At 39.0% G+C, this 22,430-nt stretch overlaps 1 protein-coding gene across 1 annotated transcript in view; it reads left to right on the top strand.

Moving 5' to 3' along the window:
• The window catches only part of trip4 (thyroid hormone receptor interactor 4), a 56,513-nt gene extending 36,913 nt beyond the window's left edge, over positions 1-19,600 (top strand). Inside the window, exon 13 of the mRNA XM_058630299.1 lies at positions 19,386-19,600. Within this exon, the coding sequence (XP_058486282.1) occupies positions 19,386-19,450 (65 nt within the window). The 3' untranslated portion in view covers positions 19,451-19,600. The remainder of the gene's footprint in view (positions 1-19,385) is intronic.
• Positions 19,601-22,430: the final 2,830 nt, after the last annotated feature.

Here is a 22,430-nt window from a genome sequence, read left to right as displayed (position 1 = left end):
TATGACCAGGGTTACAGAAATGCACAGGTTAAATTGTCATGTGATTATACTCTCGTTTTTTGAACTTGTGCAACTTGATCATCATCAGTTTATACGATATGATATACTTTTACTGTCCCCGCAGGGAAATTTGTCTTGGACTCAATTGAACATAATAATATCTTCACAGATGCAGTAAAAAAGAAACACATTTTGTTTGTTAGTTATACGTTTATTTCAAACATGCAAACATGAAATAACAACAACAAATACTGGTAAAAGGTATATACTGTGTGTATATATATATATATATACAAACATACATGACAAAATATAACACTTAAAGTGAACAGTGATACACTTATGTCCAATATGTCTTTTTATCAAATGATCATCTTTTCAGTTGATAATTTTAATACACCATCCATTGTCTACCACTTTATAGTCCACGTGAGGGTTGGGGGGGTCACTGGAGCTAATCCCAGTTGACACAGGGTTAAAGGCTGGGTAAACCCTGGAAGGGTTGTCGGTCCATTGCAGGGCTAACACAAAGAGACAAACAACCATTCACTCTCACATTCACACCACCAAGCAATTTAGAGTTTTCACTTAACCTCTGCATGGTTTTGCACTGTGGGAGGAAACCGGAGTACCTGGAGAAAACCTATGAACACAGGGAGGACATGCAAACTATGCAGAAAGTCCCTCAGTTGGAGTCTTTTTGCTGCATGGTGCTAACCACTATTCCGCCATCAAACTGTTGCTTATGTTGTCTATCATTCATCTGGAGTTGTTTGTATTGACTTTGTTAACATTTTAACTCTCATTAAGCTCTACCTCTACCAACGCCTCAGGAAACATTCTGGTTATATACTGTAGTTTCAAAATGCTCCACTGTCTGCCATTAAGTGCTGAGTGGATTGTGCACAGTTCAAGCTTTTTGCTAAAACTCTCTGCTGCAGCCAAACAAGATGCTATGAAATGATAGTGAGCCAGAACAGTAAAGAAAGGTGCCAGACAGCTGAAACTATAAAGCTCTGTAAAGCTGAGGTAAGCTTCTGTAATTCTGTGCGGTTTCATAGTTAAAAGTGACACTGATTTATTATTGTTTTTTAAAGAAAATACAGATCATGGGCACTTTAACTGTCAGATGCATTCAATTTATTAAATGCTAAATTTAGTACAAAATCATACAGTTTTGTGAGGTTGGTCCTTTGCATAAAATATAGATTTTGAGAAGATTCTAAAAGCAAGGAGTCCACAACTTTTCATGTGCAAGTAATATATCTCATTTATCGTCCAAATCATAAAAGAAGGACACACACTTCCATTAAACACATTTAGACACAAAATCTCACAACAGAAGGAAGAAAAGAAAAAGAAAAGAAGAATGTCCACACACCTTAGATCACCTGTACAAAGATTGTCATTTCCATTGAAGTGTCTTTAAATGTCACTGGCAATAAAAATCCTTTAACAGGATCTCAAAGGTATTTGGATTTTTTTGTCCAGTACTTGAATCTTCCTGGTTGATGCTTAGGAGTATAATGATGGATCAAAAAGCTTTGTAGATTTGTAAAAGGTAACACATTTTTGAGGGACAAGAGCAGCCACCAAAGAATTTAATTTCCATGAGTCAAAATAATTCACCTTCTTAGGTTTAATAAATATGGTTTAAGTTTAACAAATGTTTTAACTTGTTTTGCAGTAGGTAAATGCTGGGAATTAAATTATATTGCCATTTTCTCCTCAGATCTACTGCATAGTAATTTGAATGCATCCCATAAATGTTTCACCTTTCAAAAGTATTGAAAATAGCTTCAATGATTAGTTAGCTGTTTCACAAGTCAATTGTAATACTGGCAAACAAAATATTTCCAAATATAACAAGCAATTATTTTTCCTTGTTGTATAATGTAGCCAAATAGTTTTTTATAATAATAAGTTTTTGTATTGTGGCATTTTAGAGAAAACATTTGATGATATTTTGTGTTTGGCTGTTCACTGTCATTATGGTTATGTTGAGACTAAATTATCAAACAAACAAAATAATAAAAACAATTGACCTCTTTAGCACATTTATGGAAAAAGTGACAATTTATTTTTATTTTTTTTAAGTAACCATCAGACTAGACTTTAGGAATATGAAAATGTAAACCTCTTACTAATTTAGTATTCCGTATTTTATGTAAAGCAGGCTATAAGTGACTCTATTAATCTTGTTGCTGTGTGTTTTCCAGTAGCATGACAAGACAGTTGTATCTAAAACGCTGCCAACTGAACATTAGACAGTTGGTACAAAGGTCAAAGGCAGTGTGGCTCAGCATGATACAAACCATAACATTTTATCAGACTCAGAAAATCTGTCTGACCCTCTGTACAGGTTCATTTAGCAAGCCTACAGAGTTAACCAGCTGTCAAACACATTCTCTCACCAAGCCACAACAGAGAACAACACAAAGCCAGATGTGATGAGCACAACCAAGACTGTCAGTTACTGCAATAGCAGACACTGCATATTAATATTAATATTAGTCTCTGTTTTTCTGCAGAGATATAATTGTGAAATTGATGCGTTCAAATAGCACACTGTTTGAAAAGGCTTTTCACACAAGATTGGCTGCTCTCTGGGTAGTTGAGCCTTAGCAGGCAGACATAGAGATGAGAAAATTAAAAGAAAGAGCTCCACCTTTTCCAGTCTTTTCAACAATGTGTCTATTCCATGAACATGTTCATAAAAGAAATTAAAGCTATAATAAATGTAGTATTACATATTGACATTATGCACCACTTTTATTCATTTTAAATGAGATACAAGTTTCCTTTCGCCTACATATCTGCCAATTATTGTCTCCACTTATCCTTGGGTCTGTTTATTTCTATATATATTTCTATTTATTGTCTATCTTTAAATATAAGCAGCATTATTAAAAATGTAACTAGCATCTATCTTGCTAGCTAAATCATATTATTATATTTAGTCTCTCATAGCCTGAAGTGAAGGATCACAGTTTGGTTTAATTATTGGTGACTTCAAACACTGTGTGTCACATTCTTTTTGTTTTGTTGTCTCAACATAATCGCAGACCAGGACGGAATTTGAACCCATCCTGCACTTCCACCCCAAAACGTTGCCTCTTTGAACATAATCCACCACAATGTAATTGAGAAAACAATATAGTATCTGAACCTAAATCTCAGGAGACACGGTCGAAAGAAAACATTGGAAAACAGTAAAAATGCCCTTTCATTATATCCCGAGTCAGTTGTGTCATAATGAAGTTTCATTTGTTTTATGTGTCTTATTTTGTCCAACCAACAGCCAGAAATGAGCTCAGAAACAGCTGCAAATTCATCGCCTGACGCAATTATTAAATACAATTGAAAAGATTATTATTAAGCCTATTGTTGCAGCTCTATTATTCCCACATGGTTGTTGGTGCAGTATACATAGCAGGCTAATAAACTGTGTATTGCTTAGGATTGTGATGATCGGACTGTTATATAAGAAAAGATGAGTTATGATACATTTGACTGGACTCTGAGAAGGAACCGAGTCAGTGTGGTCTTTTAAACTCTTAAGAATTGAAGTGTATGTGACTTCACTCTGCAGCTACAGTATTCAGTGTTAGCTTTCAAGTCTTTATCTCTTTCTCTCTCTGCCTCATACAACCCTCTTCACACTTTGCCTGAGAGCACCTAAGCTTTTATGAAAGGACACACATATACACATACACAAACACAATAGGAATACACATCAGGTCCAGCTGAGCCCCCCTGCTTATAGTGTTATTAGGACTGTAGAAAAAGGCTGGTTACTGAGGGCTAAGATATTATCAAGCATCATGAGTTTTTCAGCAGAAAAAAATATCTATAGCTAGACATTGTGTACATTTCAGCAGTCCTAATATTAGAGTTTATTTGCCCACTCACATCCAGCTTTTGTTGTGTAACCTGGAAAAAAATTATAATTAAATAATATATTCAATGTTGTAAAGGGAAAGATGGCTAATATAGATGAAAGAACTATACATCAGTTTGGAAAATAAAAGCATAACACAGAAAACATAAAAAGATCGCCGCTCAAGACATTTCCTTCTCTCACATCAAACAGTCCTGCTGCCTCAAAGGGTAACAATTAGCTAGATATTTTGCATCAATTTACCTTAATTATTTCAAGTATAAAACAACGCTATGTGTGAAACTCTTGAAATCGGACTTTTATAGATCTGATAAATGAATTAAATCCAGCCTGGGTGTGTAATATACAACATTATTAACACACAAATACAATACAAAAAACAGCTTTCAGAATACCTCTGGTTGGATTCTGCAGGTCCATTCCCTCATGTATACTCCACCTTTTTCTTGCACACCTCTCCCTCAAACATGCCTTCCTCTTCTTGCTAATTATCAAGTGTGCTGCTTTATTCCTGCAACAGCTTGTTAAGCTTTGCAGGAGAATAGTTGACCCACTTTACAAGCAGACCTGTAGGCTAAAACCCCACTTATGGCCCCTCACTTTTTAGTGAGCCCCACCTGTATATGTACAGATATAAGCACTGCCAAAGTTTTGTTTTCTATCTCTCTATTTTATCTCTCAATCGCTTTATTGGAACACATCCAGAAAATACGGTAATTATTTATGCAATTTTAAAATAACACATTTTTCAGAACAGCTTCTACAGGTTAAAGTGTCAAGTATTTACACTTGCACAATAGCATGACTTTGGCTCTGTTAAACCTGGAGTGCAATCCTTTATTGATGTTACTGGTAAAACCTGTGTTTGTCCTACTTTATCATGTCGAAAAATATCTGCGGTGAAAGACCTGCTTGAGCGTTACATACACATGAGTTAAACACCTTGACAGTTTGTTCATAAATCAGACCAACTTTCAGCCACATCATTCCAATCCAAATGACAACGATCACAGACTTTGACAGACATAAAAACAACAAAGCTGGTGGTGCCCTGAGACTTTTGCACAGTATTGTATCTGTCAATCTGTCAAAAAAAAATTCTTTACAGAGTTATAATGCATTTTCTTCTCTTTTTAAAACTACATTAATATTTACACATTCAATCAAACAAAGGCAACAGTGCAGTGCTATATCAACAGCCTGTCACACTCGGCTTAGACACAGGCAAGATTGGAACATGCGGTACCAATTATAAATCTGCTTGTACATCAAACTCATCACTGCTGACATGGCCTGAAGCTCCATCTCATTGCCTCCTTTTTTTCCTTTTCAGAAGGTTACACCATGTCAAACATAACTATATATACACACAGTAATTCATCAGACTGAAGTCACCATTAACACAGATCCCTGTAAAAGCATGGAGCCATTCTGAAATTTTCCATCATTAGCCCTGCCTCTTCACCGGCTCTCCACCCCCACTCTTAAAAGAAATCAATAGCATCTGCTGCCTCACAGCTAAGCCAGTTCATTGCTGAAGGAGGCAAACCATGGGTGAGCTAAATTGATTAAGTATCCAGCTATTTTTAGCACTGATGAGTTCTTAAGTTTTTCCTCACAGATGAAATAGTAAAATAGAAGAAGAGCTAGAAACTCAGTCATCATCTGCAATAACCATCTGATTAAATAAACATACATTTGTAACCCAAGTCTGCCACTGCCTTTGAAAGAAATGATGAAAGTGTGCAGTATTGTGAGCATTGGTCAAATGACTAACAGTGGTTGTGGGTAATTAGCTAGTAACACAGAATGCCACTAAGCTAACAAGTGATGCATATAAGAGAAGTAATTGCATTTTGTGGTGTATTTGCTGTATTTATCTACTCCACCCACACAGTCATGTTCTATTGAAATGTGAGCCTCTTTAAGTATTATCACAACACACATGACAGCAAACTGTTCATCAGGAAAGGGTTTTACTTCCTCCACCCTGTGTCCCCCTCCCCCAGATGCCTGTTTATTTGCTCTCCATCTGTTTGAAGTGGTCTTTCGCCTGAATAACAGAGGAACACGCTGGTGGAGGAAATATTTGTATATGTACATTTATGTTCAAATAACACCATAGATTTCCCTGTATGGTTGTTATTGTGGGCATTATATTAACCAACCATATATATGCATGTGGTTCTTTGCCAAGCTGCACACTCATATTTTTGGATGAATTCGTCTGTGTACTGAGCGTCTGCTTGTGCGTGTGAGAATAACACGGCACAATTTCCATTTTTATGAACAATCCAGTTACCTCTGTCAGGGAGACTGATGGAGAGAGGTCTGCTGGATCAATGTCATCATGCCTCTGGCATGACAAGGAGCCTGTCCACTGTGTTACTGCTTCCTCAGCTGCTCAGTTGCTCGCCAACATACACTGGCACATGCCGTGAACAAGCACAAGTGCATACAATTACACTTCCTCAAAAACAAACACTGTTTTCTCACCAATTCACATTCTTCTCTCACTGTTTTTCGCTCATAAGATGACAGGATACGTTCTGACATTTCACTGGCTTGTCAACATTTTTTCTTTCTCACATTCTGCTGAGAGCCAGCCTGTAGAGACCTAAACATAACCTTCAGGTAATTTAACCTTGAGCTAAATGAGCTACTTAACCAGACCCAAGGGATTCCTCTGATATTTGCTGGTCATATAATGTCAGGGTAATAATGCATGGGTACTCCAACCCCTCATGGAAAATAAGAAGGAAGGCATGACAAAAAGGTTTGGTCACATATAAAGATTTTGTCTAGTTTTTTTCAGAACTGCTACTCATCCAAATAGACACACACTCACACATCATTTGGCAATGGCTTCTATCCAAAGTAGTAAGAATTATGTGTAGTGGGAGGGAAAGCACTAACCCTGGCAGTGTTTGTGGTTTTCTCTCCCTGTTGAGCTGTACAACACCACATGGAGTACACAGATAGATAAATCCTCAAGCAGCACCAGATTAATAAAAAATGATGGTGGCTATTAGACCATGTCAGGCAAATAAAAGTAAAAGAATTGTGTTCTCACAATTCTTATTGATGGCGGCACAAGAGCATGACTCCAAATTAAATATACAGTATAGGTTCTTACCTATACTACTACTTCAATGTCTCTTTATTTAAGAGTGCATGAACATGTTCTTCAGCAAATGCTGTACAATCATTAATGATTTATTTCTATCATTTATTGGCTGCTTTGGTGAATCATAGATGGCCAATACAAAAACCTCCTGGGGCAGTTCAGAAATAATTTAAAGACATGAATAAAATTATGGTAAACAGAGAGATTCTTTTTTTTAACAGTTTAACGTCTAGCTAATTTTGTATTGTGGTCCCCTGCACAGGAACAGGAGAGGATGAATGATTAAACACTGAGAAGTGGACCAACAAATCTGTACTCTATATTTACACTAAATAATATTGGCAAATTATCAATTATTTATATTGATATAATGAATCCATTTTTTTTTCGCCCTGAAATCATTGTAAACATCAGCTCTAAAACAAAAACTGTCAGACTCTACTACTCGTTCTTACAAACAAGTTGAAGATCCATAAGATACTTTGATGGACAGTCCAGTTATTGTGCATGCTGCCAAATTTCCACTGACTTGTTTGTAATATGCTGTTTCCACAGAATGAGAGCCCAGACGTTTGGCTTTGTTGAGGGAAGATTTTAAAGGTCCCTTCCACAATTCAGAAAAGGCTAGCAAAGGCAACCTGTACTTTCAAAAGCTTCATGTCCTCTTGTCCTCATGCTCATGACTACGCAGCTTTCCATTCTGATCTGAGAATTCAACTTTATTCATATCAGGGTTTAAATTAATATGGTACAATGTGTTTTAGAAACACCTTTACGAAACACACTTGAGGTATACAGTACAAGAAACATTTGTGCAGTTTTAACATAACATAGAAAAACATAGAAAAAAGAGAATACATTGAAGCTGAAACCTTTTACAGGTTGAAGTGTCAAGTATTGAGCATTTCATACACATGTTGTATGAGTTAAACTCATTGACGGTTTGCAAAAATAAGACCAACCTTCAGTGTATATCCTTTTAATCCAAATGCTAATGATCACAAAATTTGACAGACTTAAAAACAACAAAGCTGGTAGTGCCTTCAGACTTTTACTATATACAGTATACAGTTCCTAGTCGTACTGTCCTCCCCTGGTATTATTGCTAATTCTTATCTGGGCTCTGCTTATGTATTGATCCATGTGCCTACTCATCTTCGCCATGTTGATGTTTGATAGGAGCTTCCATTGTGTGCTGAGACAGGTGTTGTAATGAGGGGGTCCTTCATGATGAGGACTGCCCTGGTTAGGGCTTGTTTATCCAGTTGAGCCCTTAATCCTTCATGCTATAGGCCTATACCTTGAATATGAGAATATTCTCAACTGATAGAGCAATACTGTGAACTAGGACAACCTGATGTGAAGCGGGCTATTGGAACACAACATACATATGTATGTGTGTGTGTGTGTGTGTGTGTGTGTGTGTGTGGAGGTGTGTAGCTGACTGTTTAACAACAGGCACTACTGTATATCACTCCATGGGAACAAAGCAATACACAAAGCTTCCCATCTCCTGACCTTAAGTTAAGTGTGTATGTGCGTGAGCATGTGTGTGTGTGACTTTGTGAGTGTGTTTTCCTTCCACCTTGTATCAATGTGTTTGTGAGGAGAGACTGCCTGCAGCGGTGTCAGTGGAGGTTTAAGATATTCAGCTTGCTGTCAGCACCAACACATTTCTCCCTCTGCACTGCCGCACAGATATGGAAATCCAGCCTCCTCAGAATGCACCAGATCAGCTTCAATTTATTCCACGCTGCTCTCTCCGTCTCTCTGTGCACTCCCTCCTTTCCTCCCTCTCTGTTCTCTCTCTTCCTCTCCCCCTCTCCTGCTCTCTCCAATGTCTTTGGTTCTGTGTTTGGTCTTAGCTGCTCTGTTCATGCCATATTCCCTCAATGAGGATTTGTGTGGAGGTGAGCGGATTTGTATTTGGCAGCTTAATTTCTTTGGGCAAAGAATTGCTTTATTCTTTGAATAAGTACAAAGTATAAGAGGTGTGTGTGTGTGTGTGTGTGTGTTTAAGTGTTGTTGATTATATGTATTGTGTTGTGCATGTGCAACACTGAACCTTTCCTTTCCCTCTCGATAATTACCAACAGAAGAGCAGCAGCAGCCCACATTACTAGTGGTGAAACACAATTAGTCAGTTGCCAAGCCGCTCTCGAAAAGGCTATCTTCCCAACACACAGTGTCATCAGTAATCTAGTCTCAGCATAATCTAAATGCCAATGTCTATCCTCTGTGATCCATCCTCAGCCCACACTACATTTACATTCTAATTAGATGTGGCCAAGGCTGCTTTATAAGGACCCTTTTTAATAACAGGGCTGTAGTCACCTTTTCACAGTCCCATCGCGGCTGTAAAAAGTAGGCTACACTTTATATTTTGTCCCTTTGACATTGTGGCTACTGAGGATTTAAGTAGCTTTTAAAGCCCACGGCACCCGAGGGTGTATCGTCTGACAAGAGGTTTTCATGTCTCTAGAGGGTGAATTATAAATGGAATATAAAGAATGGAGATGTGGTGTCAAAGCAGGAATAAAACACTAATACTACACACATCACACACAATTTGTCTATCATCAGACATCAGAGCATTTAATTGTACCCCTGTAGAATTGTCTGTACCATCTCAAATAAGAAATGTGTTGAAACACATGTAATAACAGCAATGATAACATTTACAGCTTCAGCTTATACATTTCTAAATAAGTCATTAATTCACTGGTTGTTTTCTCAGTTCATTAATCAATTTATCATTTGTACATTAACGTTAAGAACTATAATGTTTACACACACGTTAAAATACTGAAGAAGTATTACTTACTGAGGTATGTGTTAAAGAGGACTTTCGAATCTGAATTTTCTTAAGCTACGTTTATTACACTGATGGACACATCAGTTTCGATAAGTGATGTTGATAAAATCACAATTTTGTGGGCCAGTATTTAAAGCCAGAACAATGGATTGTGAGTGTAGTGAATGAAAAATTCAATTTGTTTAAACAACAAACGGGTGTCTTTATATTCTCTGGCGTCTTTGTATAAAAGAAAACATTCATGCATAGAAACATTTCTGTGGGAAATGCTCAATAGATCCATTAAACACACATGCCGATGATCCCCTAATATATTCATATTTTAAACAGCAGTTGACAGCGCATAGAATTAATTTTACTTTCATTTGTAGTACTCATGTCTCCTGCTGAGTTCTCTGTTTCTCATCAGCTTGAGAATGAAAATCAGAATCTGGTTTCCCTGACAATACACATATACTTAAAAGGGATGTATTAACAATGTGGGCTTTATTTCCCATAATGTACAGTTTAAGTCAAATTGACTCTCAAAGTCAACATGAAGTAATGACATATTTAATCATGTGGTTGTGGAAAAAATCCCAAACTGTTATAGAGAAAAACAATCTCAATTTGTAAGAGTTGTTGTGGTCATAGTTAACCACTACCACAGGGAGCCACTTTGATTTTCTACATTTGTACATACTCAGTCTCTTGTTCCATTTTAGTAGCAGTGATTTTTCACCTGGAGTTTGCCCTCTTTTCGTTGATCTTGTATTCTTTGAGTGCCAAGTTGTACATGGGTACATTGTACATGGGTGGGTACCAGCAGACTTCCTTAAGCAAGTTTCCATAGTTCTTCATCAACTTAATTGACCAGAAAAGAAGACGGTACCAACTGGACTGGACTGTCAGTTATTGAATATGCACAGTTGGCACATAGTGGACCTCTGCTCACATGTGGATGCAGAAAGTGTGACCCGGCTCTTTGACGGTCATACTCTCTGTAATGTCTGCAACTGCACATTTGTACCGGTGACTCCCAGTAACTGATAAACCCTCCTGCTCACTCATTACAGGTTTCCAGGTAATTGTGGTTAAAAGGCCGGTGATGATTGACTCACACACTCTTTAAAATGGAAAGTCATGCATCAGTGATGTTATGACAGAAATGGTGAATCATTTGGATTCAAATCATGTCATCAGTCATGTGTTTGTGACTTGTCAAAGGTTGTTTTTGAGAATTGGGAAGCGATAATAAATTAAGGACTAGTAGACTTTACACTGATGTGTGTAAAGTCTGTTAGTAACTTTAATGTTACTTGGCTAAAAACAATTATTACAAACTAATAAGTGAGGTGAAGTGAACAAAATTGTATGTTATTGCTTTTAAGTAGGTATTGCCTCTTGTGAAACCTTAGGGCACAAACACCAGTGAAAAAGGATTAAGAGCTTGTGAATGTCAACGTAAAAAGATTAATTGATGGAAATTAGCTCCAGGCAGTGTTTTTTTAAAACATTTACTAAGTTTCCCAATTACTCAATTGAATATTGCAATAAACCTTTTCAGGTTTATATTAGCCAGGATATTACATTTAATGTTGACACTGAAGCCAAAAGGTTTAGTCGTGTCCTACAATCTTTAGCTGATGGACCTGAAACTGTTGACGCATCAGCTAAAGAAAAGCTTTTAGTATATATAGTGTGGATGTTGAGTTGGAAAAGTCATCTAATTGAGCCAAGTGTATTTGGAAGCCATGACGTCAAGTCTGAGTTACTCAAGTCTGTAAATATAATGGTTTGCTAAAAGATGTTTAGGTCAGGAAGTTTTAATTGTGACTGCAATGTCAACACTAGCTGGAGAAGAGATTTTAGTCCAAGTTCTCAAACGTTTTGGAAATTAAACCACTGAAATGGAACTGAATTACAACCCAATTTAAAGTGGCTGATGCATTTTTGCACTCAGCATTGCCTCCAGCATGAAATCAATATGTGGACTGTGTGACACCATTGTCTAACTCTCACAATTAAACTGGATACTGCCAGCAGTTCCTTTCCTAGAAATAATCACTATCTGTGTATTGTTTGTCTCTGTGGTGTAGGAACTCACTCTAAATGTGATTGTATAATTTCATACACTGAACATTCTGCCCAGGTTTACTTCTCTCTGTCTCAGTTTGCATTTACTTTAATTTGCTGTGCAATGAGTTTTAGTTTATCTCCTGAAAATGTCTGCTTATAAATCAAACACTTTCAAAGGCATGTGTTGGTGAACTGCACTTTCATGTCTTTTCTAAACTGGCCAGGAGCAGCACCTCACCTCAGCCCTGCAACACTAAATCTCTTCATGATCTATGTACTCAAACTTGTGAAGAATAACAAAGTGCTTATTCTTCAAATACCAGCTGTCAAACAAAGCACTGTTTGGACTTTCTAAAAATGGTGAGAAATAGTTTTTCCAGTTTGTCAGCTGTAGTTGGTCTTAATTAGCCCGGGTTAACCAAGCGTAATCTGCCAGTGATTTGGTTTTGCTCTGCAGACACGTCTAACAAGGACGTCGTACAATTAAAAACTGAACCAATTACAAACTGTTGAGGTTTTTTTTCCCCTCTGATGCTCTAGAAGCGGGCGTAACAATAGAGAAGCAACGTCTAACAACTTTTGTAAACATGCAACATGGCGGCCACGAATGGCAGCGCTGTTGCTTCTATTTTAAGTCACTTTATCCACAGGAGCCGCCCCCATGCAAAATTGATGCCATCTCTATAGTCATTGCTTCTAGAAACCTACAACAAGCACGTTTGTTGACACCAAATCATTGGTCTGATTGGTTGGAGATCTCACCAATTTCACACAGAGGCATTTTGGTCTTTGTACACTGGTCACGTCTCTTGAAAGTGGTAGGCAACTACACTCTTTTCAGACCCATACTTGATCTCAAATGAGACAGAGATGCGGTCTGGCATTAGCCAGGCTTGGTCTTTATCTCTCTTTTTTTAATTTTCTAAATATGACGTTGCATGCGTTCCATTTTAAACAGGAAGCAGATTGTCAACTCTGGAGTTGCTTACTCTGTACCACTGGTAATCAAGTTTGTATGAACCAATCAGCAGTAATTATTTCCAAAGGTCTGTCCATACTAAAACAAAAGTATTCAGAGTTTGCAAATGAATAAGGGGCCAAAAGCATTTCCAAAGTTCTTTACATCAATTAGTGTGGGTGTGGCCTACATCAAATACCAAACAGATTTGTATTTGAGATCAGAATGTGTACTGTGCATGTAAACTGCCAAGGAGCAGTTGATTTTTGAACCTCTAACACTAAAGCTGTTCAGAATGAAACTACTCAAATTTTGTGTGCTTGCCTGAATGTTCCAAATATTGTCCCTTCAAGTATAAACTGTCAAAGTGATGTTTGGACGGACTGAAAGCAGTGGAAAAACTGCTCTTTAATTTGTCGGTTGGAGGTGGTCTTCAGCTCTCATTTCAGTAATTTAGGTGCATGTCAGCGTGAAACTTGGCACAGCCCCAAACACTTTGCTGATTTTTATTTTCCATTTGTTCCTGTTGACCAGTGAACAGCAGCATGAGCCTCAGTGTATTTGGCTGATATGAAGCTTATGAAGGGAAATAGTCTCAATAATGATGACAAATACACCTTAATTGATATAAAGCGAACACTGGTTCTGTAGCAAGTTGTGAGTGAGATGAGGCTGGCTCATCGGCATGCTGTTAGTTGGAGAAATCACTTAGCCATTACAGCCCCTCAGTGTCTGTGAAAATAGCTTCAGGCAGGAAGGTTTGGACAGACGGAGAGATGGAGGGAGACTACTTTCTCTGCAGTAGGAAGCAGGGATGATGTTTCTTCCTAACCCATTGCAAACAGCATGCCAACACTAGTCTCAAACAGCACCTTCTCTATCCACTTGTAAATTCACCAGCTTGGCAGCACAGGAAGGGAATGTAAATTAGGTGTGACTAACAGCAACATGGGAATCCAGGCAGTATTTTCCCCCCCCTCACTTGCTGCTCTCCCTGGCTACCAAGGGTTTTATACTTTCCCCCTCCCCCTCCAAACCGCAGAGCACACACACACAGGGAAAAAGACAGCTCTTAAATGTACCATAGTGGCTGTAGACTTATGGTTCGCTAGCTTTAACTCGCATTTACACTGCATTACATTTCCCTTTCCACACAGAGCACTTTGACAGCTATAGTAGTCTTTGCTTTGCACATTTCACCTGCTGGTAGAGCAGCATCTAATATCACAGCATCACCACACAGGTTTTACCAGCCCTCCACACTTGCTAAATAGCTAATGCATTCTTGGTGTTTTGTTGTTAAATGGTTTTTGGTGCATTTTGTGAGGCATCTCAGAGGAGCTGCTGGTGACTTTGCTGGCCATGTGTGATTCATTTGTGAAAGAGAACTATGCATAAAGGCACTGTGCTACAGTGCTAATGTGTGAATATGTGCTTTAATTGAGCATTGAGACAAGATAAACACTCTACAGTATATAAATAGCGCCTGTTCATTTATCTTCTCCACCCATCTCTCTTTGCTTTTCTTGTAGATGATGTCACCACAAATATTTAGTTTTGAGGTTGTCAGCCACTCACTGTGCTATGTTGTGTGATATCTCGGCTCTGGCCCGACCAACTCTTGTCCATGCACACTTCATTTCTTATCTTCTCTGTTTCTCTTGTGGGTTCCTAGCTTGATGTTTCAGTGTGATGCTCTCATTGTAGGCAGTGCTGTTGTGGCTATAACTGATATGAATAACTCAACATTTATGGTTTAGCACAACCCTATGGTGCCGTCCACACAAACACGAGTCGAGGTGAATCCGCCAAAGTTTTTATTATATTGGCATTTCATCCTCATGGAAACTGCATTTTGGGAGCCCTGAAACGCTATTGTTTGGAAACGGGTCCCAGGGTTGTGTTTTTGTGTAGACAGCCAATACGCATTGGAAAAATGATGATGTCATATTCCCACCTCTGGCATTCACTGTCGCTATCTTCGTCCTTGTTGTCATCATCCTCCTCTTATGTTTTTTTGGAGTGTTTGGTCTGTTAGCTTTATGATAACTTTTATTATCTTTCCTTTATTTCCTTCCTTCCCCTGGCTTGGTTCATTATGTCTCTGTTTCTGTGATTGTATACATTGTAATGTAAATTATTTTTGAATAATGCTTTATTTAAAAAAAAAACCCATTGTATTCTCTGTTCTTGATGTAGGAGCGTTACAGTGCTACATACAGGTCTGACAGTCCTTTTGGGCATTTTGTTGCAGACAAAGACATTTCCTTTAATGGTGCCGTGTTTACACAGAACATTTTCAAAACAACAAAAAAGATGGAACCCTAATTAATGTTGTTTCTTAGCCTGGGTTAACCAAGCGTAATCTGCCAGTGATTTAGTTTGGCTCTGCAGACACGTCTGGCAAGGACGTCATTTTGACCAACGACAGAATCTCAGAAAAAAACAACCAATCACAAACTGGGTTTCCTCTGGCGCTCTAGAAGCAGCCGTGACAACAGAGAAGCAACGTCTATCAGTTTTTGTAAACATGCAACATGGCGGCCACAAATGGTATTTCTCTTACTATTTCATGTCACCAAAATATCTTTTGTTTAAGACATGCTTGAGCGTTACATACACACCCAAGACCAACTCTCAGTCACATCATTCCAAAGCAAATACCACAGATCACAGAAATTGATATAGATTGAATAGTAGTGCCCTGAGGCTTTTGCACAGAGATGTGTATGTTTGATAAATTAATCACAACTGTATATGCAAAGATCTTGTAGGTTTATTATTCTCCACGTGTGTTGGGACTTTAACACATTTCTGCTTTACTATTCTCCAGTGTGTTGGCAGTTGCTCTCAGAGAAAGAGAAGCAGCAACCAGCCTATTATGCTTGTGATTATTATTGCTCGAAATCTGATGGGCCTGCATGTTATTGATGTCAGAGATGATGTCAGTGGACCTCTATTTCTGTCTAATGAATACTCTTTGCACTACTGCCCCTGGATTTTCAAGGGATTATCTAGGTCCACTTTCCATCATCGATGAGATGTGCTCTCCTCTCAGATGTAATGGGAATAGTATACATGCAGCCCTATTTGTGATTATGTCAGGAGAGTATCCGACAGTGGTGTATGTATTAGTGCCTGTGTGTGTGTATGTGTTTTATGGTGTTGATGATGGAGAGGTAGCCCTCTGCAGACAACCTGTGCTTATTTTATGGCCTCCTCCCCAGCTGCAGCGTGTGGGCAATAAACCTCTCTCTTGCAATCTCCAAACAGTCCAGCAATCAATGGGAAATTATCTCAGCCAATCGATGGGGCAGCCTTTCTATTTCTCCCTCTCTCTTTCTACCGCTCCTGCTGTCCTCCTATCTGTATCCCTTTCTCCCTGCGCCCCTCCCTGCCTCTGTCCCTTTCCTCATCCCTTGTCTCGTTTTTGCTGTCTCTCTGTTTTTTCCACCCACTCCTTCACTCGCCCCCTCCTCCTCTTTGCTTGCATTCCTTCCAGCTCTCTCAGCTCCGCAGCACCTACTCTGAAATGTGACAGCTCAGCAGCTGCAGAGCCATTAACAAAAGTCGCCTTCACACATGGAATATGTAACGCTACGTAACGCTGTTGGACTGACTTTCCTACAGAATATAATGAGTCTGACTTGTTCATACAGCCAGAGAATACTCCCTCTGACAGTCATGACAACAAGGCCACTCACTGTACTCTTGTTTCTTGTTGCTGTTGTCCTTGGTTGTCTGTCACAAGTTGCACAAACCCTTGTTATTTTTCTATGTTTAACTTAAGGGAGTTTTTTTAATGAGTTCACAACATTGCCTCAAGAGTGCTTCCCAAACTGTTACTTTAGAATAAAAAGTGATTTCCTTCAAAGCAGCATAAATACTCACACAGAGCTGACATTACAGCTAATTATTCCCATCTTACCTGGGGTGTATTTACACACGAGCACTGAGGAAGTAAGCTGATCAATGTGATCATGGCTCAAAATGAACAAAAAGTAATGAGTAAAGAGTGAACAAAAAATGAGCAACCGATAGATCGAGAAGAGACACAATCAACTATTATTCCACTGAGCATTAAAAGAAATTTAGTTGAGTAGTTCAATCTTTATCAAACACTTCTGTGATTAAAAATATTTTTGCTCCTCTTCATTTTCAGTCTAATCCCTTATTAGGACTTGAATATAAGGCAAAAAAATCTGATCTACTGAATCACTTGCGTCATAAAGCCTGCAAAAATAATACAAGTTATAGATTTACACGTCAACAACTGTACAACTGCTAAATGCGCATTCTATGAGGGCTCTCTTGACTCATACGGTAAGGGTTACTTTTGATAGATAACGCATGTTTCACAGGACACTTTCTTTGACTTGACAAGCAAAACTACCAGAACCAATTATCCACAATAGTGACCCTAGAACCCATTTGTATGACGCCCTGAAGGGGAAAAAAAAGTTGGACAAGTTACAGCAGTTGGAGCTTTAGCACACTCCCCAGAAAATGAAAAAAAAAGTCTGCTTATGTTGGCACAACACTACTCTCCCTGGCTCTCGGGAGTTCAGCTGCCATATCACAGGATTTTATGATATACTTATTGGGCTCTTAACATCTAATATTTATTTTCCACTAAAACACAATGGAGTGGAACTATTCTCAGACTTTGCCTGCTTTATATTTCAAAAAGCTTTCTTCAACCCTCAATCCATTCCTGGTTTGGCTGATGTATAAATTCATCTTAGATGACCTTTTTTGGCAGCATTCGCCCTACACATTCCAGAGGTGTTCCCACACCTTAGCCACACTTGCTCCCGGCAAAACAGGAAAAACACTGACAGCCATTCAGACAGGCTTGGAAATGGTGAGCGAACACTTCTCCCAAACAACTTGTTTATGCTGCTACTGCCCACAGAATTCAGCTATAACGTGACAACATGAAGAGAAGGCACAAGTGACAACCGCCACCCTGCCTGTCACACTTGCATCATCCCCCCCCCCCCCGCCTCAGCCAGAGGGAGAGGGGAGAAAAAAGCAGCCAGCTAATGCCACGGTTTGACAAGCAGCAGGCATGTGTTCCGCAGAGAGACGAGGGTTATTTTCTACCTCACAGTTAAAGGATGGCGGTCAACTCAGGTTATCAAAACTCAGCAGGCTGTTGTGCACAGAAAAAGAGGCCCACTTGAAATATGACTGACTTTGGGAATGAAGTGTCACAGTGTAGTTGCAGTCACAAAAGATTAGAGGGTCAGGTAAGGTTCAGTGGCTGCAGGAGTTTAATGACACAGCATTTCTAAAAGCATTTATAGAAATAGCAACTTGGTTATTAAAAACCTTTGGCTTTTTTTGCCGTGTTCATCTCTGCAATAGTGTCATCTGAGGTTCACATGAATTAGTGAGCAATAATTACTAACCAGGGAGATTCTCATGACAAAGGAAGCCACTGTTTTATGCCTTTTGAAATGTCAGTTTCCATATCAACAACAGGATTGTTACAATCTTGGCAGACTCAGAAACAAGCACAGACATTAGCCGATCGCAGATACATCCATTAAGTGCACTCACAGTTGACTGTTGAGTGTAATGTTGTGACGATTGACAGTTACTTTTTATGCTCTCTGTTAGCGTTGATGGTTTTGTTCACGGCGTAACAAATCACGTCTTTCCTCCAGAGTTCAGGCTAGATGGCATGAGATAACGCTGGTTATAAATAAAGGTGTCCGTTAAAGATTTGTAATAGTCTTCAATCAATTTACAATACAAATAAATAACATTTACATGGCAGTTTCCATCTTATATACGGATGACTCCTCATAGAGATAATTGATGCTCCCACCTAAATCTGTACTATTTATTTAGATACAGTATATATTCTATGGCTTTATTTTGAAAGCAGAGCCAATACTTAAAATGTAAAGAATGTTTTTATGATGATATGAAAGGTTTGTATCCAACTGTTGAACTGATGATCCTCACTAACGTGTATGTGTCACAATATATGGCGGCATTTACAGAAGTAAGAAAGGTGTTTGAGGAGTAAATATTTTACCATGAATGTCAAACAACCATTAACATTCAAAGTGCAAGGGTTTTTCTGGGCGGGGGGGACGCTTCAGTTTTCATCAACCTTTCAATGCAATACTTTGTACAGAATAATAGCAGTATAATTTCCTTTAAATGTAATATAACTTAAGTTCAATGTATTTGACTTGATGTATGTGCTTTGCATAATTGCTTTGAATATGGCAAAATTGACATAATGAGGGGTTGTTTTAGGGACAGAAAAGCTGGAATCTTTTAAAAAGGGCCTCTAGCTCTCTCTCTCTCTCTCTCTCTCTCTCTCTCTCTCTCTTTACCTCTCTCTCTTTCCCTCTCTCTCTCTCTGCCTGTCTCACTATCCCTAGTCTCCCTGAGGCCGCCTCTAATCAGCAGGCCTTGAGCTCTCATAAAGGTCACTGTGTCCCTTTGATGTTGTTTTGATTCATCCCTTCCTCTTCTCTTCCCTCCCACCCTCTTTCTCTCACAGGGAAGCTGGAGAGTCACTACCACCAAGGTGCCAAGAAGGGGCTGGTCCCATCAGCGGCCGACTGATGTCAGAGGAGGAGCTGAGAGAACAAAAAGACCTATCTCAAAAGAACATGGCGAATTATGTTTTCTAAAAAGAGGCCAGAATTTTCACTGGGTTGTTGACCTGACACAATTTTGCTGCCAATTAAAAACCGGAATTGTTGAAACGAAAAAGCCTGCATGTTGTGAATGAGGATGCTGTCTTTCAGTGTTGAGGAACAACCAAATCACTGTAATTTCACAGTTTCATGAGACAAAAAGACAGACAGACGACTTTATTAATCCCTCTGGGAAATTAGAAAAAGAAATCTTAGAATCGTTTCTTGTCATTAAAAAACTAAAAAGATGCTGTCTGTCATTCATCTTCATCAGAGGCAGACCCGTTGTCAACCTTTATTGGACAACTGAAATTGTACTAAATTGAATTTGTCAACGTCGGACTAACACACCCAGATAATGTGATTGTGAGTCGTCGACCTACTGGTGCATGTATACGTACCTTCAGTCGCACTCGAGCTGGTCTGGGCACACTGCAAATACGCCACAGTTCCCACCTCAAGCTTAACCCGTAAATAATAGAAAAATCTGGTACACAGAGGAATAATAGCGTTTTTCACTATATAGTTCTAGCACGACTCAGTATGGCTCGACTCCACAGGCACGTCACTTTCCATTACTCCATAGTACCTCCTCAACATGGGCGATTACTGCCGTTATGTCCTTTTATACGTGACACACACAAACTAGTGACAAGACAAAGCAGTTGTTTTCAGTGTATTGAATCATTAGAATCAGTTCATTAAAAAGATTAGTTCAGTACTTCCTGCATGACCGGCGCTGAACTAAAATACGGCTGAGCGGGTTGTGATTCGGATCACGTTCATCGACTTTCAGCTGTGACAGAAAATATTGAGATTTTAGTCATTTCTTTGCTAAATGTTGGAGATTACCGCATGTTTTCAGAAGAATCCTGTGTTAAACGTCGCGCTCAGGACTCTTCCAGCGACGACACACTCTGACCAATCAGTGGACGGCACATTTTAGTATCGGCTCAGCTCGCTTGCTAAAAAGGGTACTAGAGTCGAGCTGAGCTGAATCGTGCTGGGACTGAAAACTGGAAACGCACCATAAGACAACCGTGACAAAAACATGGTGAAATCCAGGCTGGTCCATTTTGTTTGGACTCACAAGGAGATTGATTTTATACTTTCTCAACTTAAAGAATTTGACATTTTAAAGTGAATGGATGGTAGGAAGGCTAGCTAGCAAGCTCAAACCAAAACAAACCAACTGAAAAAGGGTGTATCACTCCTGAGCTGAGTGAATTCTGACTAACTTCATTCAGTAAATCAATTTCCCGAGATTATACAGTGTTGTCAAGCTGCAGTCGTAGCTCGAATTTTAACTGTGCAAGGAAACGTACTGAACGCAATCCGACATCTAGCAGCAGGTGCTCAGTGTTCTACTTGAGTACCTTGTAGAGGGTGAGCTGGTTCAGCTCACAGGAGGAGGGGCACAAAATGGACTACCTTTTTTTTTTATCATGACAAGCTTTATAATTCTGCTTCAAAGATGAACAAGAAACCACCATCTGATAAGTCAACAGACTTGTGGACTTCTTGGGTGGCTTTTCATTGGCTCTACTGTGTCTGCAGCAATGCTTAGGAAAACACTGGGGTATTTTCCCTCCACACAGCTGGAGTTATCCAGCCTGGGTCTGCCTGACACCACGGTACAACTGTGATACTGGGGGTAAATGTTGCAGCTGTGGTTGACAACATGTCACTGGCGGTTATGTAAAAATAATATAAGCGCTGTCTTATGGTCCTCAGGAACAAATTAGTTTTGGGTTTTTTGAATGGAGTGAAACACCATCCGTCACCTGGAGTTGTTTGTCGATGACAGTTGTTCCACACAAGCACTTCAGTTAAGATTAAGAGGAAAAGGGGTCATTAGTTCGTTTCAATGTATATAAACTAGACCTGTCAAAAGATTTTTTGGCATGTTTTCATCTTTACCCTGACGCTTGGAATGACTGATAATCGCTGAATTAATGTAGATTCCTGTTTAATATGTAAGATGTGCAGGAAGCATTCCTTTGAAATACAAATATTACATGTATACACTATATTGCACTAGAAAAACAAATCACAGGGCAAATTCAATCTTAAATATGTAGAAGACAATTATTTCTTGTGCATTATTATTATGATAATCATCATGGCACCGCTACTCTTACTCTTACTCTGTGCACTGTATCATCACAGTTATTGTCATTACTCTCAGAAGTCTAGCAACAACTGGTGCTCGTTCAAGCATCTTCATCCTTCATGACGTCTCTTCTTCATACAGTGTGTGATTGTATGAAGAACTAATGAACGACTAACACCCTCTTTTTAGCAGAGAAATGAAAGATTCCACCACTTTTCGAGACAAACCATTTTATAGAGACAATGCATGTAGTTTTAATAACTAAATAAATGTCAGGCCAGCTATAATTAGCATTAAGTGTGGAGTGGTGTGCAGTGGATAGCAACTTTGCCTCACAGTGAGAAGGCCTCCTCTGGTGTGACCCTCAAAGAATAACTCATATCGATAAAGAATATATATGGGAACAGTGGCTTTGAAGATATGAAGGATTATATCTTGACATGGATTTTAATTCCTCACTTGTTAATCATAGAAATACTTCAGCATGATTACACTGAAATGCTGTAAAAACTTAAGTACCATATCACGATAAGCGATCGTACAGGATTACTGTTGATTTGTCACACTGCTGACTCTGTTGATTTTCTGATATAAAAGCTCTGCAGCGTCCACCTTTCAGTGAAACTGCACAGCGAGGCACACGATGGCAGCTACAAAACATGGTTCTTTGAGCATTAAGTCGTAAGCTGTAGTGATAATGTGACTCGTACACCATGACTTATAAAAGGGTTATCAGATCTTCACTTCCTCTAAATCCTAACTGAATACAGGAGCCTGACATGCACAGACTGCC

Source organism: Solea solea, chromosome 5 (genome assembly GCF_958295425.1).
Source record: "Solea solea chromosome 5, fSolSol10.1, whole genome shotgun sequence".
In the NCBI taxonomy this organism is placed as follows: Eukaryota; Metazoa; Chordata; class Actinopteri; order Pleuronectiformes; family Soleidae; genus Solea; species Solea solea.
This window is presented reverse-complemented; position numbering and strand designations above follow the sequence as displayed.